Raw genomic sequence first — 25,427 nt, 5'->3', positions numbered from 1 at the left:
AGTCATCACGGTGTCTCCGAGTTTTGTTAGAGCAGTAGCAGCCTGTGCATTGTTGTTGCCGATATAGTGTTTGATTTGAAAATATGCGCTCATCTGGGTGTACTCAACTCCTACATATTTTCTTCTTTTGAGGTGAGCAGGTTTTTCAACTGGTGTGGTGGAGGATCACGGATTACTAAAGAAGAAATTCATGGAAGTGATACACGTCACTGAGGGGATTGTTTATGGACTTTTTCGTTTATCACTTGTAAATGTTTATCACAGGAGTATTTACGGTATGTTTTCTAACAATAATTTAGAGCAGTGGTTCTTAACCTTGTTGGAGGTACTGACCCCCACCAGTTTCATATGCGCATTCACCGAACCCTTCTTAATTGGAAAAATAAAATATGATTTTTCAAATTCAAAACATAGGTATATATTTATACATAGGTGCACAAAATGAACAAAACCATTAAGAACAAAGAACAAAACCATTAAAACATGATTTTCACACAAAAACAAAAACATAATAATGAATATTTACTGCACGAATCATATGAGTCGGGTGTGGGTCTTCCCCTCTGCCGAACCCGCGAGACTGACTCACCGAACCCAGGTTAAGAACCACTGATTTAGAGAGTGGAGCTACACTAGTAATTTGTGAATATGCCTTCAGAATAGCACATGACTTTGGTCCCATCTGAAAGGCCAGGAATTTCCTGACAAGTGCAGGTAAACCGGTGAGACATGCACAGCTAATTGATAGATTATTTAATGCATTCCAATTGCCTGCCAAGGTTGCCATATTGAAGCTTGAGGTGCCCACTAAAGACAGGACCTTGAAGGCCATGGGCAATGCTTTAGCAGAGAAAGCAGCCGCAGAAGCTGCTCTCATTGAGCCCAGATTGGTGGGAGTGGCGACTGGATTAGCTAAGGCCAGATGGAAGAAACAATTCAGTGTGGCTACCCGGGTACAAATGCAAACCCAGGTGACTAAATGGGAGAAGGAAAAGTGGACTAAGCTACATGCTGCACCAGATAGCCAGGGCCGCTGGACAGCTGAGACCAGGTGGTGTTTACCAAAAGCCCTCTTCCCCATGATGGCAGAGTTATGCCACAGTCCTTGTCATCAATCTACTGTAAGGCAGTTATGACAGCTTTGGTGGAGGGGTTTGGATTGCCCCTGGGCTCAGCACTTATGCTGCCAAGTTTTGTACCTCATGTCTCACACGTGCCTTGTAGAACCCAAGAAAGCCTGTGCCAGTTCCACACTCCAGTACCAAAGTACCAATTTCAAAGGATTCAGTTGGATTACACTCAAATGCCCAAGGTATGCATCTGAGTATGCACTTGTTTGTGTAGATCTCTTCTCGGGATGGCCTGAATCATGGCCGGTAAGTACAGCTACAGCCAAGACAACAGCCAAAAAGCTCCTTAGTGAGCTAATTTGTAGATATTCCATTCCGGAGGTGGTAGAAAGTGACAGAGGTTTACACTTCACTGGGGTGAAGAGTGTTTGAAGAGATAGCCCAGGACCTTTGAATACAACAGGCATTACATACCCCATATCATCCACAAAGTAGTGGAAAGGTGGAGAGATTATCTGTTGATATATTCACACTGGTTTAAATACAGTGAGATACAACAAGGTTTTATGGAGTTTATTGTCACATTACATGTGTTGCAGTATGTAAATTTTTTTGTTGGTTTGCGCTGCACTATTTATGTTAAAAGGTAGAGATATTAAATAGAATATTGAAAAATAAGATATCAATGTTAGTGGCAGAAACTGGGAAACCATGGACCGAATGCTTGCCAATAGGCTTTTACTCTATTCGTATGGCTCCAAGGAGACCACATAGTTTTTCTCCTTATGAAATATTGTTAGGGAGCAAACCTAGGTTGAGCCTGTACAAGCTCTACACTCAGACTTAACTGGATATGTAAAAGCTTTGCAGAGGGAATTAAACAAAACCCATGATATGGTGCATCATTCATTACATGATCCCAATTTAATTTAAAATATTTATATTTTGAAACCAGGGGATTGGGCAGTAATAAGGAGACACATCAGAAAAACTGGAAGGAAAAATTTGTGATGGATATATGTCAGTCATTGCAAAAAAGCTAATGCAATAGTAAAACGCCTGTTGTGTGTTTTCTTATTTCACTGTTATGTTTTTAAAAAAAGGTAGCCCCTCTTTATAACAGACTAATTATTAAAAAGACAAGAACCTTATAGTTATTGGTGGGGCATGGGAATAGGAGTAATGCCATGTAATTTTAGTTCAGAAAATACTGTGCTAAAAAGGAAAGAATCTATTTTTGTAGCAGGTAAGCATGGAAGGCCAAAATGTATCATATAAAATACTGGGTACAAATGATAAAATTGGTGATACAAACTACCCAACTGGAGTTACAGTATCTAAGAAATTTGATATAAATTACTCCTCTGTAAATTCTTTTGGTTTGTTCCTTGGTTTCAGAAAATAAGAGTCCACATACTTATGTTTTTAATGCTACTATTGTTGATTTACCTGTTAATCAGAAGCTACTTATGATTAATTAACCATTAGCCGCCCGGCCAATGGCCGTTTGGCGGCTTGAAAAGCGCTGCAGCTTTCCGGGTGCACGCCATTTGGCGTGCTCCCGCACATGCGCGGTTGCAGAGCGACGCAGCAGTGCGATCTGTCACCGCCCGTGCACCTCGGACACGGCCGATGACAGATCCGAGTACCAGCTCCCGTTGCTGGTACCATGTGACCATGTGACCATGGTACCAATCACAGCAGGTTACATGACAGTTGTATACAATGGATGGCTTCATTCATGATGCCATCCATTGTATGCTAGTGCCTAGCTGTGAATGGTCACAGCTAATCACATGCACATGTCATGTGATTAGCTGTGACCAAATCACAGCTAAGCACAAAAAAAAAAAAAAAAAAAAAAAAAAAAGCTGAATGAATCGATTTCATTCAGGTAAATGCTTGCTTATAGCAAAGTAATTCTTTGCTATAAGCAAATTGTGTAAAAAAAAAAAAAATACTGATCACTTCCCCAAAGTAGTACAGTGTTACTATGGTAACATTGTACTATTTTGGTCATAGTAAAATATGAAAAAAAATCTTAAAAAAAATAAAAGAAAATTTAATAAAAAATTAAATATAATAAAAAAAAAAATATATATATATATATATATTTTTTTCATACTGTCACCAGTCAGTGTCGCTGTTCACCGCCATGCCAGTTATATGATGACGCTGTACTGCACTGGTGACAGTATGTAAAAAAAAAAATAGTGAAAATAATTTTTTTAATTTTCCGAAAAATTATGACAAAAAAATACAACTTCAAAAAACTCGCCATGCCTCTTATGAAGTAAGTCGGACTGTCTACTCTGCAAAAAGGGGTCATTTGGGGGATATCTGTACTATTCTGACATTCTTGGACCTCAAGATATTAGATTGGCTGTCAGTACTTCAGGATTGATCAATATTCAGATCTATACTATAGTTTGTGAACTCTATAACTTTCCTACAAACTAAAAAATACATCCTAATTTGGGTTATTTTCACCAAAGACATGTAGCAGAATACATCTCGGCCTAAATTTATGAAGAACAATTATTTATTTGTAAACTTTTATAACAGAAACAAAGAAAAATGTGTTTTTTTTTCAAAATTTTTGGACTTTTTTTGTTAATTTAGCAAAAAATAAAAACCCCAACGGTGATTAAATACCACCAAAAGAAAGCTCTAGTTGTGTGAAGAAAATGATCAAATTTTAGTTTGGGTACAATGTTGTATGACCGCGCAATTGTCATTCAAAGTGTGAGAGCGCTGAAACCTGAAAACTGGCCTGGGCAGGAAGGTGTAAAATTGCACGGTTTTGAAACGGTTAAGAAATGCACTGCAAGGAAAACTCATGTTATGTTTATTACTCTTATGTAATGAATAGAGATGAGCGAATCGAAGTAGGCGAAGTGGAATTCGCTTCGAATATTAGAAAAATTTCGATTCGCGCCGAATCCGAAAATAAGCAGACTTCGGATGCGCGAATCGAAATTTTTCCTAAAATGGCAGCGACATGTGCGGTGACGGAGCGGGGATGTCTGGGAAGGCACGCAGACAAGGCGCGCTGACCCATAATGCATTCATTCATGACATGTGATCGCATTAGCCAATCAGCAGCCAGCCAGCCAGCACTGTGTAATGGTCGAGCTATAAATGGCGGCCATTTTAGAATTCTCCATTTGCCTCCAGTCATTCAACAGAGGCAGACCTGGCTGTATTGAGGGAGAGAGTTAGGGACACAGAAACGTTAGTTAGGGACATAGAAACGTTAGTTAGGGACACAGAAATGTTACTTAGGGCCACAGAAACGTTACTTAGGGCCACAGAAACGTTACTTAGGGCTACAGAAACGTTACTTAGGGCCACAGAATCGTTACTTAGGGCCACAGAAACATTACTTAGTGCCACAGAATTGTTACTCAGGGACAGACACAGAATTGTTACTTAGGGACACAGAATTGTTACTTAGGGACACAGAATTGTTACTGAGGGATACAGAATTGTTACTGAGGGATACAGAATTGTTACTGAGGGACACAGAACCGTTACTTAGGGCCACAGAAACGTTACTTAGGGCAACAGAAACGTTACTTAGGGCTACAGAAACGTTACTTAGGGCCACAGAATCGTTACTTAGGGCCACAGAAACTTTACTTAGGGCCACAGAAACGTTACTTAGTGCCACAGAATTGTTACTTAGGGACAGACACAGAATTGTTACTGAGGGACACAGATTTGTTACTGAGGGCCACAGAACCGTTACTTAGGGCCACAGAACTGTTACTCAGGGACAGACACAGAATTGTTACTGAGGGACACATAATTGTTACTGAGGGCCACAGAACTGTTACTTAGGGCCACAGAAACGTTACTTAGGGCCACAGAAACGTTACTTAGGGCCACAGAAACGTTACTTAGGGCTACAGAAACGTTACTTAGGGCCACAGAATCGTTACTTAGGGCCACAGAATCGTTACTTAGGGCCACAGAAACGTTACTTAGGGCCACAGAATTGTTACTTAGGGACAGACACAGAATTGTTACTGGGGGACACAGATTTGTTACTGAGGGCCACAGAACCGTTACTTAGGGCCACAGAAACGTTACTTAGGGACACAGAATTGTTACTCAGGGACAGACACAGAATTGTTACTTAGGGACACAGAATTGTTACTCAGGGACAGACACAGAATTGTTACTGAGGGATACAGAATTGTTACTGAGGGACACAGAACCGTTACTTAGGGCCACAGAAACGTTACTTAGGGCCACAGAAACGTTACTTAGGGCTACAGAAACGTTACTTAGGGCCACAGAATCGTTACTTAGGGCCACAGAAACTTTACTTAGGGCCACAGAAACGTTACTTAGTGCCACAGAATTGTTGCTTAGGGACAGACACAGAATTGTTACTGAGGGACACAGATTTGTTACTGAGGGCCAGAGAACCGTTACTTAGGGCCACAGAAATGTTACTTAGGGACACAGAATTGTTACTGAGGGACACAGAATTGTTACTCAGGGACACAGAATTGTTACTCAGGGACAGACACAGAATTGTTACTCAGGGACAGACACAGAATTGTTACTGAGGGACACAGAATTGTTACTGAGGGACACAGAATTGTTACTCAGCGACAGACACAGAATTGTTACTCAGGGACAGACACAGAATTGTTACTGAGGGACACAGAATTGTTACTGAGGGACACAGAATTGTTACTCAGGGACACAGAATTGTTACTGAGGGACACAGAATTGTTACTGAGGGACACAGAATTGTTACTCAGGGACACAGAATTGTTACTCAGGGACAGACACAGAATTGTTACTGAGGGACACAGAATTGTTACTGAGGGACACAGAATTGTTACTGAGGGACACAGAATTGTTACTCAGCGACAGACACAGAATTGTTACTCAGGGACACAGAATTGTTACTGAGGGACACAGAATTGTTACTCAGGGACACAGAATTGTTACTCAGGGACACAGAATTGTTACTGAGGGACACAGAATTGTTACTCAGGGACACAGAATTGTTACTGAGGGACACAGAATTGTTACTAAGGGACAGACACAGAATTGTTACTCAGGGACAGACACAGAATTGTTACTCAGGGACAGACACAGAATTGTTACTCAGGGACAGACACAGAATTGTTACTGAGGGACACAGAATTGTTACTGAGGGACACAGAATTGTTACTGAGGGACACAGAATTGTTACTCAGGGACAGACACAGAATTGTTACTCAGGGACAGACACAGAATTGTTACTCAGGGACAGACACAGAATTGTTACTCAGGGACAGACACAGAATTGTTACTGAGGGACACAGAATTGTTACTGAGGGACACAGAATTGTTACTCAGCGACAGACACAGAATTGTTACTCAGGGACAGACACAGAATTGTTACTGAGGGACACAGAATTGTTACTGAGGGACACAGAATTGTTACTGAGGGACACAGAATTGTTACTGAGGGACACAGAATTGTTACTCAGGGACACAGAATTGTTACTGAGGGACACAGAATTGTTACTCAGGGACAGACACAGAATTGTTACTGAGGGACACAGAATTGTTACTGAGGGACACAGAATTGTTACTGAGGGACACAGAATTGTTACTCAGCGACAGACACAGAATTGTTACTCAGGGACAGACACAGAATTGTTACTGAGGGACACAGAATTGTTACTCAGGGACACAGAATTGTTACTGAGGGACACAGAATTGTTACTGAGGGACACAGAATTGTTACTCAGGGACACAGAATTGTTACTCAGGGACAGACACAGAATTGTTACTCAGGGACACAGAATCGTTTAATTAAAGAGTATGTCAGACAACATGCATAGGAGTGGCAGAGGAGGCAATGTTTTAGGAGTGAGCAGATGTGGCAGCAGAGGAAGGGGTCGAGGCAGCACTAGTCGCAGCCAGAGGCCAGTGCTCCCGGTGTCATCCAGCGGTCGTGTCTCCACCGACAACCCTGCCGTCATCGATTGGTTGGCTCGGTCGTCTTCCTCTTCCCAGGTCACCTCTGACACCTACAGCCAACGGTCGGTGGGTACGTCAGACACAACCGTTAGTTGGCATGGCCCGGGAGCAAGCCCACTGAAATCACGTGTCCTCGACCTGCCCCTGTCCTTTGGTGTTCCCTCACCAAGCGAAGTATCGTATGCTGTGGGCTCAGCCCCACTGTACAGTGAGGAAGAGCTAACAGAGGGCGGTCAGGAACGGGGGGAGACATCCGCCTCTTCAGCAGCCAGGCGAAGAAGTAGTGGCGAGGAGAGTGGCTCGGTAGCCGGTCTAGAGACAGGTCTGTCTCCTGACCCACACGCAGCCGAGGGGGCTAGTAGTGAGGCGGAGACCCTAATTGATGATGATGAGGCTGATCGCACTTGGCAGCCTCGTCGTCATCAGGCTATTGCTTCCGCATCATCAGGAGAAGAGGGTGGCAGCTTGGCAGCGAGCAAAACAGTCGGTGGGTTGCCCAGGAGGCAGCAGGGTCGCAGCAGTGTCAGTGGAGGCAAACGGCCACGGAGTAGAGCACCAGCTCCACTGCAGCCTACCACCACGGCCAGTAGTGGTGCCGGTGTGCACGGAGGAAGCAGCAGTCAGCCAGTGAGGAGTATCGGGGGCAAAGTTTCCTACTCGGCGGTGTGGCAATTTTTTGTCAAGCCGCCCGAGGAAGTAAACGTAGCCGTATGTCGACTATGTGGCCAGAAAGTCAAGCGTGGCCAGGGGGCCCATGTTGGGACTACAGCGTTGCGGCAGCATATGCAGCGTCGCCATTTGGTGGCCTTGGAAAACCGTGATAAAGATACGGCGGTTCTGCCCGCCCCAGCCCCCGCTCCATCACCCGCTCTGTTACTTGCTCCGTCACCCGACGTCAATCGCCCTCTATCAGCCAGTCAAGGCTCCAACACCTCTGCTGAGGGGAGTTGTCGCTCGTTGGCATCTTCCGCTCGTTCTGATGCTCCTTCTCCTGCTACTCCTCTTCACGGATTCCGTCAGCAGTCTTTCTTGGAATCCGTTTCCAAGAGACAACAGTTTGCGAGCATGCACCCGACGGTGCAAAAGCTGAACGTCCTCCTGTCCAAGTTGCTGGTGCTGCAGTCCCTCCCTTTCCAAGTGGTGGACTCAGCACCTTTCCGAGAAATGATGGCTTGTGCCGCGCCGCGGTGGAGAGTGCCAAGCCGTCATTTCTTCGCCAAAAAGGCAGTGCCAGCCCTGCATTCACATGTAGAAGAGATGGTGGGCCAGTCTTTGAGCATGTCGGTCTCTGCCAAAGTGCACGGCAGCGCCGACGTGTGGAGCTGTAACTACGGTCAGGGACAGTACATGTCATTTACGGCCCACTGGGTGAACGTGGTGCCGTCACAGCCGCACCAGCAACTTGGACAGGTCACGCCGCTTTTGCCTCCACGTTTGCACGTCCTTGGTCCACAAAAGATGTCCGCCTCTACCACCTCTTCTTCCGCCGTGTCCTCAGCCGCCACCCCCGTGCCAAGTCCCATTACCCGACCGGCATATCACATGTGCAGGGCGCAACGGTGTCACGCTGTGCTGCACCTGGTATGCCTTGGCGAACGTAGTCACACAGGGGAGGAACTTCTCAGTGTAATGAACAGAGAAATCGACAGATGGCTGTCTCCGTGCAAACTGAAAATCGGAACCATGTTGACTGACAACGGAAAGAACATGGTGTCTGCTCTGCGTCAAGGAAGGTTGTGCCATGCAATCTGGTTGTCAAGCGGTTCCTAAAATCCACCATCCCACTGCAAGACATCCTTAAAATGTCACGTAAACTTTGCATGCATTTCAGCCATTCCTACACCGCAAAGCACACCCTCCTTGAGCTGCAGCGGCAGAACGGAATTCCACAGCATCGCCTGATCTGCGACGTTGCAACAAGGTGGAATTCAACCCTACACATGTTAGACCGCCTTTACGAACAGCGAAAGGCCATCACAGATTTCCTGATGTTACAAGCGGATAAAGGTACTCCCCTGTGTAACTTCGATGTCAGCCATTGGCAGCTCATGCGTGACGCCTGCCGCTTGCTCAGGCCCTTTGAGGAGGCCACGCTATTCGTGAGTCGGCAGGACTATGGGATGAACGACGTCATTCCTCTGTTGCACGTCCTGGAACAAATGCTGTTAACAATGGCTGGTCAGGGTGCGGTAGACGTGGCGCACAGATCTCAACGCCACATGACCCCTGTGGGGGCAGGACAGGAAGAAGAGGAGGAGGTAGAGGAGGACATTTGTGCTCAGGAATTATTGAGTGAAATGGGTGGTTTTTCCACTCAGCGGACAGGAGTGGAGGAGTAGGAGCATCTGGTAGAGGAGGAGGAGGAGGAGACAGAGGACCCAGACGCACCGTGGCAGTATGCTGTGGAGATGGAGGCAGGGAGTCCCTCGCATTCCTTGGCACAAATGGCCCATAGCATGCTCGCTTGCTTGCGTAGCGACAGCCGAATAATAACCATCAGACAGAGGGATGACTTTTGGCTGTCCACCTTGTTGGACCCTCACTACCGTTCAAAAATGGTGGCCTTTTTCACACCTGCTGAGAGGGAGGCCAAAATAACGTACTATAAAAACCACCTATGTAGTCAGTTGGTCTCTGCCTTTCTGCGCCAACGTCCATCCTCAGACACTGTGGGCCCTGTGCGCTCGCGTTCCGCTGCCATGGCAGCAGGGGAGGGGTGGGGTGGTAGGAGCAGTGGCAGCTCCACCAGCAGCGGCTGCCTCAGTCTGCAGTCGATGATGAGTAGCTTTCTTCACCAGCGCAGTGAGGAAACTACTAACCAGCCGCAGCAGCAGCAGCATCAGGTGGACCTGGAGCAGGACCTCAAACAACAGGCTTGGGCCTACTTGGACAGCACCCTGCCAACCGAGGTAGACAATCCCCTTGACTACTGGGCAACGAAACTTGACCTTTGGCCCCAACTAGCTGAATTTGCCCTTGAAAGGCTGTCATGCCTGGCCAGTAGCGTGGCATCGGAGCGCGTGTTTAGTGCGGCAGGAGGTATTGTAACTCCGCGGAGGACACGACTGTCCACCCAAAGTGTGGAGAGACTCACGTTTGTGAAAATGAATCAGGCGTGGATTAGTCTGGATTTCAAACCACCAGTTCCTGACACAACTGACTAAATCCGCCATGAATCATGCCCCAAACATGTGCCACTTTCAGGTCTCCTCACACTGCTGGTGTGTTCCATTTTTTGTCATAGGGTGCTGGCAGATTACGGGCCTCCCATAGCTGCTGCCAGGCCCCTAATCTGCCATGGGCCCCTATACCGCCTCCTCATGCTGCTGCCAGGTCCAGAGTCTCTCATGGGTCCCTGTACGGCCTCCCATTGCTGCTGTCTCCATCGCCACACTCTGCCATGTGCCACTTTCAGGTCTCCTCACACTGCTGGTGTGTTCCATTTTTTGTCATAGGGTGCTGGCAGATTACGGGCCTCCCATAGCTGCTGCCAGGCCCCTAATCTGCCATGGGCCCCTGTACCGCCTCCTCATGCTGCTGCCAGGTCCACAGTGTCTCATGCCATGTGCCACTTTCAGGTCTCCTCACACTGCTGGTGTGTTCCATTTTTTGTCATAGGGTGCTGGCAGATTACGGGCCTCCTATAGCTGCTGCCAGGCCCCTAATCTGCCATGGGCCCCTATACCGCCTCCTCATGCTGCTGCCAGGTCCAGAGTCTCTCATGGGTCCCTGTACGGCCTCCCATTGCTGCTGTCTCCATCGCCACACTCTGCCATGTGCCACTTTCAGGTCTCCTCACACTGCTGGTGTGTTCCATTTTTTGTCATAGGGTGCTGGCAGATTACGGGCCTCCCATAGCTGCTGCCAGGCCCCTAATCTGCCATGGGCCCCTGTACCGCCTCCTCATGCTGCTGCCAGGTCCACAGTGTCTCATGCCATGTGCCACTTTCAGGTCTCCTCACACTGCTGGTGTGTTCCATTTTTTGTCATAGGGTGCTGGCAGATTACAGGCCTCCTATAGCTGCTGCCAGGCCCCTAATCTGCCATGGGCCCCTATACCGCCTCCTCATGCTGCTGCCAAGTTCAGAGTCTCTCATGGGTCCCTGTACGGCCTTCCATTGCTGCTGTCTCCATCGCCACACTCTGCCATGTGCCACTTTCAGGTCTCCTCACACTGCTGGTGTGTTCCATTTTTTGTCATAGGGTGCTGGCAGATTACGGGCCTCCTATAGCTGCTGCCAGGCCCCTAATCTGCCATGGGCCCCTATACCGCCTCCTCATGCTGCTGCCAGGTCCAGAGTCTCTCATGGGTCCCTGTACGGCCTCCCATTGCTGCTGTCTCCATTGCCACACTCTGCCATGTGCCACTTTCAGGTCTCCTCACACTGCTGGTGTGTTCCATTTTTTGTCATAGGGTGCTGGCAGATTACGGGCCTCCCATTGCTGCTGCCAGGCCCGTAATCTGCCATGGGCCCCTGTACCGCCTCCTCATGCTGCTGCCAGGTCCAGAGTGTGTCATGGGTCCCTGTACGGCCTCCCATTGCTGCTGTCTCCATCGCCACACTCTGCCATGTGCCACTTTCAGGTCTCCTCAAACTGCTGGTGTGTTCCATTTTTTGTCATAGGGTGCTGGCAGATTACGGGCCTCCCATTGCTGCTGCCAGGCCCGTAATCTGCCATGGGCCCCAGTACCGCCTCTTCATGCTGCTGCCAGGTCCACAGTCTCTCATGGGTCCCTGTACGGCCTCCCATTGCTGCTGTCTCCATCGCCACACTCTGCCATGTGCCACTTTCAGGTCTCCTCACACTGCTGGTGGGTTTCATTTTTTGTCATAGGGTGCTGGCAGATTACGGGCCTCCCATAGCTGCTGCCAGGCCCCTAATCTGCCATGGGCCCCTATACCGCCTCCTCATGCTGCTGCCAGGTCCAGAGTCTCTCATGGGTCCCTGTACGGCCTCCCATTGCTGCTGTCTCCATCGCCACACTCTGCCATGTGCCACTTTCAGGTCTCCTCACACACTGCTGGTGTGTTCCATTTTTTGTCATAGGGTGCTGGCAGATTACGGGCCTCCCATTGCTGCTGCCAGGCCCGTAATCTGCCATGGGCCCTCGTACCGACTCCTCATGCTGCTGCCAGGCCCGTAATCTGTCATGGGCCCCTGTTGTCGCTTGTTGGCATATTCCGCTCGTTCAGATGCTCCTTCTCCTGCTACTCCTCTTCACGGATTCCGTCAGCAGTCTTTCTTGGAATCCGTTTCCAAGAGACAACAGTTTGCGAGCACGCACCCGACGGTGCAGAAGCTGAACGTCCTCCTGTCCAAGTTGCTGCTGCCAGGCTCGTAATCTGTCATGCGCCCCTGTACCGCCTCCTCATGCTGCTGCCAGGTCCAGAGTGTGTCATGGGCACCCGTACCGACTCCTCATGCTGCTGCCAGGCCCGTAATCTGTCATGGGCCCCTGTACCGCCTCCTCATGCTGCTGCCAGGTCCAGAGTGTGTCATGGGTCCCTGTACGGCCTCCCATTGCTGCTGTCTCCATCGCCACACTCTGCCATGTGCCACTTTCAGGTCTCCTCACACTGCTGGTGGTTTCCATTTTTGTCATAGGGTGCTGTATGGCCTCCCATTGCTGCTGCCTCCACCGCCACACTGTGGCTCCACACTCTGGTTTTGGCCCCGTGATTGCCCAAATGAGTGAAGTGTGCGGTGATTCTAAGATCGACGGCACTCATCTGCATGTCATACTGACTGTCAGTATTATTTCTCTTCCCCAGCAGACTCCAAGGGCATTTAAATTAAAGGTACAGTGTTCTGCACTAATATAAAGGCTCTCTGAAGCCTAGAAACACCCTTTTATAAGTTAAATTCGCAGCGAATATATTCGACTCGAATCAAAATTTTTTCACGAATTCGCCGAATCAGTTGAATCGAATTTTTGAATAATTCGCTCATCTCTAGTAATGAATGTTTTATGAATGTTTCATTGTTCATAAAATGCCCCCTCCAGCAAGGCTGCAAGATAAACGAACACTTCCATGAAAAGAGTTTCAAGAAATATGTTATGAAGTATAACAGAAGAGGGGAAGTTGTAAGTGAATTATAAAAATACATTGATTGGAGTTGTATTAAACGATGATTAAACTAGTATATACAGTATCTAATAATCTATCCAATAGTTAGTCCAGTTAGATGCCTTTTCATCTAGCTTTGTAAAGAGCAACGTGACTATCTTGTGACTTGTCTATGTGACCCATTTTGTATAGGCTATTTATAAGGTAATTTGTATGGTTAACTTGTCATGAATAGCTCATTCCAAGTATAGACTGGTTCAGCATCATATAAAGTTTGTGAAGAGAAACCATTGCATTGGTTATGTAAGGTCTACCCCTGTACACAACTTTATGAAGACCATAATTTATGAACTGATTGTAATGTATCATAAGGATTATGTAACGTAATGTTTCTATGGCTTGAAGAAGGCTATTGTTCTACATTGCTTATGTAACTCACCACTATAAATTCAGTGCTGATGAAATAAAGCTTCAGTATGGTACAGACACTCTGAGTTGTGTTCTGTATTTGCTCCCCTATGTGACATCATGAGAGCCACCAGACAATCTTCCACGACGAATTTGTTCACCTGCCTAAGGTTCAGAATTATCCCGGAAATTTCCTGAAGGTTTCTTCTTCAAGAAGATATGAGAATAGAAACCTTCCCTGCTTCCTCCAGCACCAGAGAAATTACAATCTGTAGCAGCATTTCTTGTAGAAGTGTCAGGAGTAGATTTGCTTTGTCTTGCTGTCTGGGCAGAGGGGTTGCCAAAAATCTTTGAGGGGGGTTTCCTGAGAGTTCTATGCGACATCTGTATCTAATTATGTCTAGAACAATCTAGTTCTGTGTCGCTTTGACACAAAGCTTTCAGCTTTCCTCCCACTCCTTCCTGCCAGTCATTGGGCCTGAGGTTTGTCCTGGGAGGGATTGAACAGGAAACATCCCTTGTCCTTCCCTCTCTTGAAGATCCAGTTCTTTCTTGTTTCCCCTGTCTTTGCTAGTCCTCTGAATGCTCGTTGTTGACTGGAAGGACGAAAAAAAACTTGCTTATTTGGCAATCTCTCCAGCATTGAGGCGACTTCTGATCCAAACGGCAGGTCCCCTTTGAATGGCAGGCTACAGAGCTTGGCTTTGGATACTTTGTCCTCCTGCCATGTTTTCAACCAAATCGCTCTTCTTAGTTGTTAATTTGAAAGTTTCCGCTGAGGCGTCTGCCATGAAGGCTATTGCTTTAGGTAGCACCGGGAGAGAGTTAAGGATCTACTCTACCGATGTACACTTTACTAGGTGGGCTTTTAGCTGGAACAGCCATACATCAAGTGTGCGGGCTACGCAAGTTGTAGCCAATGATGGCTTGAGGTTCACTGCAGAGGATTCCCATGCTCGTTTGAGGTATCTCTCCGACTTGCGGTCCACAGGGTCCTTTATTGCTCCCCCATCATCGAAGGACAGGTCGGATTTCCTGGATTCCTTGGCCAAGGATGCTTAAAATGGAAATCTCCTTTTCTATTGTTTGGTAGAAAGGCTCTCTTTTCCAGTTCCCGCTATTCCATTAAAATGATTTCCTTCCATGTGGAATGTACTGGGAAATTGCGGACTTGTTTCTTCTGGAGCCCCACATAAAGTTGATCGTGAAGTGTGAGCACCTTTTCTTTTTCCTCGAACCCAAACGTATCATGAATAGCCTTTAAAAGTTCCTCGGTCTCTTCTGTGGGAAATAAAAACTTGTGCGCTTTCTCCTCCTTTTCTTCACAGGATTTCCCCTTCCTCCGAGTCTGGCCCCTCTTTGTTTGCGTTTGAGTCATCAAATAGGCCCTATTCCTCCCTTACTTTATCTGGGCTAGGAACAGCTGTGGATAACCCTGCGCTAGAGGTACTAGGCATTGTGTCACTATGGGTTGACTCATTCATAATGGTTCTGAAGGACTGAAAGGAAAGTGCCAATTCATGTTTTAGACTCCCCATGAAATCTTTCAATATGCTGCTGGATTCCTTTTTCACCAAATTGTCTACGCAATCTTTATACAATGGCTTGTTCCAAAATCCTGAAATTTCCTTTTTTTTTTTGTTTACAAACGATTTTATTGTACAAGAGTAGACAGTAGAACAACAGCACACTTTAAAAGTGATATTGTCAGCAAAAACAAGGCACTTTTGAAAAGTACAATACATAAAGGTATATTAACATAACAAAGAAGATAAGAAAAAAAAGAGGAAGTTACAAGTGCATGAAGTACGTAAACGACAAAATAGGTTAGGTGATACACCTGTCAATAGTATATGCCAGCCAACTTTTACTGGGGATGTTATTAAGCATGTAATAAGTGTCTGCAATCTCTCCATGACTCCCATTTTTTATCGTATAAGTGCAGCTTATCCAGTAGGGTATAATGAATGCGTTCCATAAGCATTACAGTGTCAATTCTGTGTAAAACGGAGTCTAAGGGTACAACATTGGACCTCCAATGTAGGGCAATAGACCATAAAGTGGCAATACATAATGTGTGTATCAATCTCAGATTGGCATCAGAGACCCCTGGGATATGGGCCCCCAACAAACAGGTCTGCATGGACAATCGTATCGGGGCGCCCGACAATAAGGTAGCGACCTCAGAAATCCTACGCCAGATCAAAGATATGGTCGGGCAATCCCAAAATATATGAACCAAAGTACCCGTGCAGTCACAGCCCCGAAAACATAGAGGGGACGTTTGTGGAAACAGTACATGTAGTCTTGACGGGGTATAATACCATCTGGTTAGAACTTTAAGGGCCGTCTCACGAACCGAAAGAGATCTAGAGCTCTTGCATATATTATCCACCATGGAATCCCAATCCTCATCCGAAAAAGTGACGCCACAATCCTCCTCCCATTTTCGTCTGTACAAAGGGGGAGCATGAAAAAGACAGATCAAAAATTGGTGATAAAGATTTGAGATAAGACCCCTACCCCTGGGAGAGTCACGGCTGACACGTTCAAAAAAGGAAATCGGAGAGGATGGGACAAGGCCAAAGTGCGCTTTAAAAAAGTGCCTAATCTGTCTATAACGAAGGTACTCGCGAAGAGGAACATCAAACAACACGCGCAGCATATCAAAGGTATTATAAGATCCTCCTCTTTGGAAATCAGACAATCTGATAAAAGATCGATCATACCACCAACGAAATATATGAGGGGAAGAAAAGGCTACAACAAAAGTAGGATCCCCAAAAAATGACACACCTGGGGGAATAGAAGAGACTAAACCCAATTTAGATTTGTGTTTGGACCAAAGCGTCAGTGAGTGAGTCACTATGGAGTTATGAAAAACAGTCGATCGGGGGGAGATGTTAGACCATAAAATTCCCGGTAAATAAAAAGGGCGTATCGACTGAGACTCAAACTTGATCCACGGGATTTGAGAGTTAATAGTAGCCCATTGTGACAATTGCGCAAAGCGAGCCGAGAGATAATATAGCCAAAAGTTAGGAAGACCGAGACCTCCCGACCGTTGTGAGCGATACAAAATGGATGAGGCAAAACGTGGATGCTTATTTCCCCAAATAAAATTATTAATAGTCCGCTGAAAATGATCCAAAAAGGTTTTTGAGACCGGAACTGGAAGTGCTCTAAAAAGATAAAGCAATTTGGGCAAAATATTCATTTTAACCGCCGTGACTCTACCCAGAAAGGAGATATGATAACCGTGCCAGATCTTCAGTAGAGTAGAGAGACGCGATACACATGGTGGATAATTAGCCGCAAATATATCCGAGTATCTGGGAGTGAGGTTAATCCCCAGATAGGATATCCTGTCCTTGACCCAGCGAAATGGGAAAGAACTACGGAGAGATGCACTTAGGGAGTCAGGAACATTAACAGGCATGACCACAGATTTGGTAAAATTAACGGTGAGACCTGACACTTTGGCAAAATCGTTCAATACAGCACACAAGTTAGGTAAAGAAGTCAACGGGTTAGTAATAAAAAGCATAACATCATCAGCATACATGCTCAATTTAAAATGTGAAACTAATAATGAATAGCCAGAAATATCCGAATGTGATTTAATCGCCAATGCCAAAGGTTCCAACACCAGCGCAAATAAAAGGGGTGAAAGAGGACAGCCCTGGCGGGTACCTCTACCCAATGTAAAGAAGTCAGAGTTACAGCCAGGAAGCCTAATTCTCGTTTTAGGAGAGTCATACAGGGCATGTATGCCTGCCAAAAACCCCTCACTAAAGCCCATTTTCTGTAGCAAGGAGAACAAGTAGGGCCAAAGAACACTATCAAAGGCCTTGTTTATATCCAAACTCATCAACAGAACCTCTTTGGAATGTAAATTGGCGTCTTGAATAACATTTAGAGTGAGACGAATGTTATCAGTAATAAATCTGTCGGGAATAAAACCCGACTGGTCTGGAGAGACCAAAGAGGAGATGATAGGGGCCAACCGGTCCGCCAAAATACGGCTAAATATCTTTAGATCATTATTCATGACTGAGATTGGTCTATAGTTTTGTGGCAAACAGTGGTCCTTCTGTGGCTTGGGTATTAGAGACATGTTAGCCAATAACATCTCCTCAGGGAACTTACCCCCCTGCAAAACATCATTAAATAAAGTTATCAAGTATGGAGCCAATGTAGAGGCAAAATGTTTATAATAGCTAGCGGTAAATCCGTCAGGACCCGGCGCAGTAGAGCGCTTGAGCGCGCCTATCGCACATGTTATTTCCTCTAAAGTACAGGGGGCATTAAGAGTGACAATCTGAGAGGGTGTAAGGGCAGGGAGGGGTATAGAGTCCAGCCAAGAGTCCGACAGAGGGACAGAATCCGACTGCGGAGGAGCTAGTAGTTTTGAATAAAAATGTTCGAAAATACCCAAGACTTCCTGAGGTAGAGATGAGATAGCACCCGAATTTGTGCGTAATTTATACACGTGTGGGGGGCGCAGAGAGTGGTTCAACTTCCTTGCGAACATGGTAGATGCCGAGTTACTATGTAATAGGAATGAGGCCTTCGACCAGCGAAGGGCCTTTTCAGTTTTTTGGGAAAGCAGGGCATTCAGTTCCAAGCGCTTTTGGGACAGTAGCTGTTTATTAAGCAGAGATGGATTAGCGACATGGCTTCTATAGTGTGCTTCTAATTCTCGGGTTAGAAGTAGTATTTGCTGCCAACGTTTTCTATTTCTGGATGAGGCCATGGAGATAAGTCGGCCACGTAGGACCGCCTTGTGGGCTACCCAGAGTGTGGCTGGGGAAATATCAGGGGTTAAATTAGATTGAAAATATTCCTGAATAGATGTAACCACTTCCTGGCGAGAGTCGATATCGGTTAGCATAGAATCATTAAGTCTCCAAGAGAAAGGAGTAGGTGCCAATCCCACAAATGTGATAGATAAGGCCACAATACTGTGATCCGACCAGGGGCTCAAATGAATGCAAGCTACCTTAGAATTAGCTAGTAAAATTGGGGTACAATATATATAGTCTAATCTAGCATAAGAGTCATGTGGGTGGGAATAAAATGTGTAATCCCTGGCTCCGGTGTTGTGCGCTCTCCAGGCATCCACCAACTGGAGGGTATCTAATTTCTTAGTAAGGGATTTTGGGAAAGCCTGGGAAGAATGCGAGGGGGAACTACGGTCCAAAAGAGGATTTGCCACCAGATTAAAATCCCCACCCACCAAGAGATGAGGGGACAAAAACCTATCCAGAGTACCAAAAAATTTTGAAAAAAAGGTAGCTTGAGCTGAATTCGGTGCATATACATTAGCAATAGTAAGTTCTCGACCTGAAAGGGTGCCTTTAAGAATGATAAACCTACTGTCCGGATCACGATACACATGTTGAACCTCAAAGGGGAATGAATTATGTAGAAAGATGGCTACGCCTCTACTCTTGGAGGAATGCAGGGTATAATACCCCTGCCTAAAAGATCTATGAAAATATGTCGGGTGTTTTGCAGCTGCAAAATGTGTTTCCTGTAATAAGATAATCTTGGCTCCCAGTCGTTTATATTGAAGAAAGGCCGTTTTGCGCTTGTTTGGCGAATTGAAACCCTGGACATTATGCGAAACACATTGAATTACCATAGTAAACAGAGCTTATTACTATCATCATAAAAGTATACATTACAAAGATATCCCCTAAAATTAATTGGCTAGACATAGAGATCCGCAGGTCTATAGCAGACAGACGTACAGGTGGCAGAACCAGCCCAGGGGACCCCCCGGCCCCAAGATGGGGGCCATGATGTCCATAGACCGACACAACACAATCCTCATGCACTAAAGTGTTGAAAAAAGAGAAGACAAAAAACAATAGAGAGGAGATTTGAAGAGCTTCTACAGATAAGGTAACTAAAGAACATGGATCAGGCTGAAAATTTGTCATACCTGATAAAACAAAAAGTTCAAATATTAAGGGGCCAAATGGGCCCAAACCCTGTCTCCCTAAAACATGGAAAACGGAACTGCCACCCCTCAATCGGGCGGCGACACTTCCGGCCATGTCAGGAGGCAGGGTGGGGTAACGTGTCAAAGAGTTGTGGAACCATAAACCAATGGGCGCAATTAAGAGGGACCAAAGACCCTTGTTATACCTTAACTCGTCCAGCTATCAATGCAAGGCACACACATATTACTCAGGATTATAAAATTAACATAGCAGTAACCATAGAAATACACATCCTGACAGCGTAAGATGTAAGAAACAAAATCCCTGTGTCTCAATTCTCGGTAAAGTCATAAAAGACAATAGGCAAGACCAAGGACTGTCAAACAATAGGTAATAGGCAAGTGAGAATGGACCTATCAACCCGGATCCTGTCTGACTCTCCTTCTATCTCTCCGTGGAGATGGGGTATGCCAAATGGGAGAGACACGAGGGGTGGACGTTGAGGTGATGGGGCATCCGCTAGGCCCAGTTTGGCCAAGATTGCTCTACCTTCAGAAGGAGATGTAGCTATATATGTGCTCCCATTATGTGGAACAATCAACTTAAAGGGAAAGCCCCATTTGTAGCGAATACGAGCTGAGAACAGGACCGTTGTGACTTCTTTCATTTTTCTACGCTTCTCCAACGTGGCCGGGGAAACATCCGGAAAGATTTGTAAGACCGAGCCTTCAAAGGAGATCGTAGGGGTATTGCGAGCAGCTCTGAGTATTTCCTCTTTGGTCAAAAAGTCCCTCATGCACAGGACAATATCCCTAGGTGGCTTGTCAGTAGGAGGTTTAGGGCGCAGGGCTCTATGGATGCGGTCACAGGCAAAAGACCCAGGGTCACGATCCGGGAGGAGTGATTGAAATAATTTGGTCACGATTAAGGAGAGGTCAGACATAGACTCCGGGATTCCCCTGATTCGCAGATTATTCCTGCGATTGCGATTATCAAGGTCCTCCACCTGCGCCTGTAGTTGAAAAAAGGCCGTTTGTAAATGATCATGCTCTTTGGAAAGTTCACCATAGGCCAGGCTAAGTTCATCGTGTTTGGTTTCTAAGCGGTCTGTCCTGGAGCCCAATGTGGCTATTTCCTGAGAGAGAACATTAGTGCTTTTATGCAATTCTGATTGAAATTTGGCGGCTAGTTTGGCGTACATAGATTCCAAGCAGGACTCCAAGTCTCCTTTTGTAAGTTGCTGTGTATTTTCACTGACCAAGGCCGATAAGGGAGCGGTGGTATCCTGTGTGGGATCGGACAGGGATGCTCGCTCTGTATTGACTGGAGACATGTTACAAAGTTTGTGTGCCTTAAGTAGGTATGTTGTGAGGGACTTCTGGGCTTGTCCCTTTTTTTTCTTTGTGGACGGAATACAGGGAGTCTCCTGGGGGTGATCAACTGAAAATAGGATAATGAATGGAGATTATAACCCCAGGGGACCTATAACGCCCAAAATAGGTTTAGGGTTGTAGTTACATGAATGCGGTTAGATTCATCTGCGAGAACATTATATTGTAAAGATAATTAGCAAGTCATGGAAGGGTAGAGAGGACATAGATCACAGTAACACGCAGATATAGCACACCGGAGCAGGATGATGGCACCAGATCCCAATCTAGGACACAAAAGGGACAAGTGGGAAGCAGAGGACCTCCAACACCAAGCACAGGGCCCTCCAGGGAGACACTCCACGGGGCAATATCAAGGCCCCAGTAGGCCTCTGAGCCCAACAGGGGCTGTGGTTACAGGAGATGGCAGGCTCCGGGGTCAGCAACGTGAGGCCCACCTCCAGGTCACTGCGGGGGGAGCTAATAATAAGAGGGCACCCGCATCCCCCACTCACTGTGACCAGATGGAGGCTCCAGACCGGTGATGTAGGCCGCCGCCACCGCGGGAAGCAGCAAGGCTCAGTGGCGTCTCTCCCCCAGTCCCAGCAATGCAGAGGGCGCCGCGGATGTCCCCAGGCGATCTCCCACAGCCCGGATGGCAGCAGGTGCGGATGGGAGAGCTGATGGGTGGCGCCGGAGCCCCGGCCCGCGCGGCCGCACCAGGCCGCGGACGTCAGCCGCCACGAGGGGCGGAAATATCACCCGGGCTCCGACTCCCCGGGATCAGGGATACTACCCGGGTCCTCCGCCGGTACTCCGTGATCCGCTGCCGCACGGATGGCAGCGGACTTAAAAGCTCGGCACCGGATGGCAGCAGGTGCGGATGGGAGAGCTGATGGGCGGCGCCCCTGAAATTTCCTTTTTACATGACACACAGCGTTTCTTGGATGATTTGTCTAAAGACTGCTCTTTTTTCTCCTCCTGGGGGTTTGTCTGCAATAAGCCAGAAAAAAAACCATCCAGCATTAGGAGAGACCAGAAAGAAGATAAGAGACAGTGTGCAGCACCCTGTAGTAGCATAGCCTGCCAAAACTTCACACCGGAGCCCAGTCGCTCGTGCCCCAGCTCAAGAGAAAAAAACTCCTCTCTACCATTTAGTGCCCTCTCAATGAGCTAGGACAAAAAAATAGAAGTAGAATATCAGGGACGCACTCCTCCGTACTTCCTACCTTAGTGCATGCCTCCCAGTCTCCGCCAGATATGACTGCATGCTGACTTCTGGCCACAGCCGATGCTCCGGACCGTGGCATTTTTCCTCAATTTAAGACAGGGAGGTGGGGTTCCGCCGCCGCACCTGTGACCACCCTGTGGTTTTCCACAGTGCTGTGGATCTGGCTCTGCCGTTCTGACAATAGCAATTCCACCAGAAAGCTGGCAGCCCTCATCTTTCGCAGGAAGTGATGCTAGTGATTCCTTGCCGGAACCGGTGTCATTACTTTGCGCTGGAAATTAAGTACACTCCTCCCCCAGTGGCCCAAGCAAGATGAAAGTCTCCCTCAGCCCACCAAGCTGCTCTCACTCTCTGGGAAGCCATGCCAACGGAGGGGGAGTCCCTTGACCCTTCAACCGCCTCTGAGGTACGTGCCCGAAAAAAAAAAAAAAAAAAGGAGGGGGGTCCCCCAATTCAGGTGCCCACTCTACCACAAATCCCCAAGCACCCTTGTGCTCATACCAGACAGCTGCAGCCTGAGCTGCCCCTGCCCCCTAGCATGAAGGCCTGGAGGAAGGATGAAACTAAAAACATGCCCTGTCTGGCCTGAGGAAACACACAAACTGAGGGACCATCACTGGTGCATCCTTTTTAACAATTGTGGATCATGTGTTTCCTGTCTAGGTGGGAGGAGCCTCTCTCTCAAGTAGCTGTCCTGGAAGATGATTAGGGAAATCACAAATCCCATTGCTAGCCAAGTTAGGAACTAAAAAGCAGTTTCAGCTGCAATAGTCACCTCCTGTCTGGTGATGTGCCCCGCATTGTGGTCCAGCATTGTTTGTCTTCTGTGCTGAATGACACCCAGCATTATTCATTCCACCTCCTGTGATCCCAGAATGTCAATGAAATGCCCTCTCGGGACACATCATCCAGCCAGTCTGGGCTCACGGGAGATGATGCAGAGAATGGTGCTCATGTGAGTGCCATTCTTTGAATCACTAAAGGCTGTCCACCAGAGGATACCTGAAAAGGATACGTGCATCAAGTGACCAGCCAGAAGACAGCCAAAACTAGATATGTATACAGATTTCAATGGTAAGAGAGGGTGTGCTTCAATAGAGGGAGGGGACAATGGACATGGAGTTTAGATTTAAAAAAAATAAAAATGAAATGATATAGACCTCCTTAATACACAAAGCCAGAAAAATAAGCAGGAGTGCCAATAAAGTGTTCTCTCACCTGTTACTAGAACAAGGGCAGGCTGGATGTTTGCAAGGCTTTTTGTACAAAAAGATTCAAAGTCCGACACCCTTTCCATTTCCAGGAATTTACTAACATGGATATCAGTAACCTGTACAACAGAAAAAATATAAATCTCTTATTTTACAGATCTGATTAATTTACACTTAAAGTACAATTAAAAGGTGAAGCTTTGTTTACTTTTGGATAAAGTGGAGAGGGATTAGAGCATCTGTTAGGTCTTTATTGCCGACTGTGCCTCTGTTAGGGAGATTCTCCCTCTCCATTTGTTCTTTTTACTGTTATCGAGAGTGAAAGTAAAAGAAAATCCCAAATTTTGGGTTGTCACCAGAACCAAAAGAGAGAAATCTTTCAGTAGGGACAATAGTGCTGGTGACAACCAGGGATCTCCTCACTTTGGTGAGCTTTCTTCTTCCTGTTTTGGCTATGGGACAGGAAGTGAAGGGAAATTTCTCGAATGTGACAAAAGATGGCAAAAAAAAGGCAAATTTAAAACAAAAAAAAAAAAGTTTTGCCTTAACTTCTACTCTAACAAAGCAAAAAAAAAAAAAACCCCAAACACTTTACAAGTGTTCACCTTCTGGTCTTATCAGCAATTACTAAAAATAATAATATATATTTTTCCATTCTTAACCCTGATACAGCTTTCAAGTGAAAGTTGGGCTTTACAGCCACCTAACTGCTTCTATATTCTGGCTCCCAATCTATGTTTATTGAGCACTGCTATCCTACCTGAGGGCCCAAAACCCAAATGGTAAGTATTGCTGGGTAGAGACTAAGATAAGCACATGTCTGTTTGTTGATCTCATTTAGTTGGTAAGAATCTGAAAGCAATGACGATTTTGTCACTTCCAGTTTCTGCTGTGACTTTCCCTGGCTGCTGTGGCAGGGGAGGAAGCTAATGGAGTGTGATCTGTGGTCCATCAGCATTTCTTTCGGTAGTATTTGATCTCCTGTGTGGTTTTATTTTTTGCGCCATAAAAAAAAAAAAAAAAAAAAAAAAAAAAAAAAAGACCAACAATTTTCAGGAAAAAAAATTTTTTTTTTTGACCTTTTTCCATTAACCGCCTCCTGCCCACCATATAAGGAAATGACGGACGGGCGGTGGTTCTCTTGTTCTCGGAGGATGTCATATGAGGTCCTCCCTGGGACACAGTGGATCACCGATCAGCGAAAAGAGCCGATAACTTCGGCTCGGTCATGTGATCAACTGTGTTCAATCACAGCTGATCGCATGTAAATAAGGAAATGCCGGTTATCGGCATTCCTCTCCTCACAAGCTGTCGTGTTGACAGCTTGTGAGGAGAGCCGGTAATCGGCATTCCTCAGAGGGGACATCTATACTGATCATCAGGGCACTGATGATCAGTGCCCTGATGATCAGTGTAGTCCCATCAATGCCACCTGTCAGTGCCCATCAATGCCACATAGTAGTGCCTAACTCAGCTGCCTTTCAGTGCCACCTATCAGTGCCAGTCAGTGCCGCCAATCAGTGCCACCTGCCAGTGCCATACATGAGTACTGCCTTTCAGTGCCCATCAGTGATGCCTGTCAATGCCCACCAGTGCCACCTACCAGTGCTTCCTCATCAGTGCCCATCCCTGCAGACTCATTAGCGCACAAAAGTGAAGTTTTTTCCCCAAAAAATTTTCAGTTGTTTTTGGTTTGTTTAGCAAAAGATAAAAAACCCAAAGGTGATTAAATACCACCAAAAGAAAGCTCCATCTCAAAAAAATTATAAAACAGTGTTGCATGACCGTGCAATTGTCATTCAAAGTGCGACAGCGCTGAAAGCTGAAAATTGGCCTGGGCAGGAAGGGGGTGAAAGTGCCCGGTAGACAAGTGTTTAAACATGTCCAGTAAAAAAAAAAAATTAACAAAAAATCTAATTTTGTTAAATTTAGGTCAAAATGTATTATGCTACATGTCTTTGCTGAAAAAAAAGCCCAATACGTGTAAATGAATTGGTTTACATGAAAGTTATGGAGTTTATAAGTGGCGGTATAGATACTGGAATTTTTTATTTCTACTAGTAATAGTGGCAAAGACTTATCACAGGACAGCGATGGACATTCTGACATGGTTAGTGATTA

General features: G+C 46.3%; 1 protein-coding gene across 2 annotated transcripts in view; it reads right to left on the bottom strand.

Annotated features, from left to right (window-relative positions):
- Positions 1–25,427, bottom strand: part of TMEM62 (transmembrane protein 62) — a 123,289-nt gene that overhangs the window by 83,862 nt on the left and 14,000 nt on the right. Inside the window, exon 2 of one of the 2 annotated variants that reach the window (XM_089686887.1) lies at positions 23,314–23,425. The exons of the other annotated variant lie outside the window; for it this stretch is intronic. Coding sequence (XP_089543013.1) covers positions 23,314–23,425 — 112 coding nt within the window. The remainder of the gene's footprint in view (positions 1–23,313; positions 23,426–25,427) is intronic. 2 annotated transcript variants of the gene reach the window in all.

Source organism: Staurois parvus, unplaced genomic scaffold (assembly GCF_062004578.1).
Source record: "Staurois parvus isolate SC_StPar_1 unplaced genomic scaffold, SC_StPar_1.0 ptg000414l, whole genome shotgun sequence".
NCBI classification, from domain to species: Eukaryota; Metazoa; Chordata; class Amphibia; order Anura; family Ranidae; genus Staurois; species Staurois parvus.
This window is presented reverse-complemented; position numbering and strand designations above follow the sequence as displayed.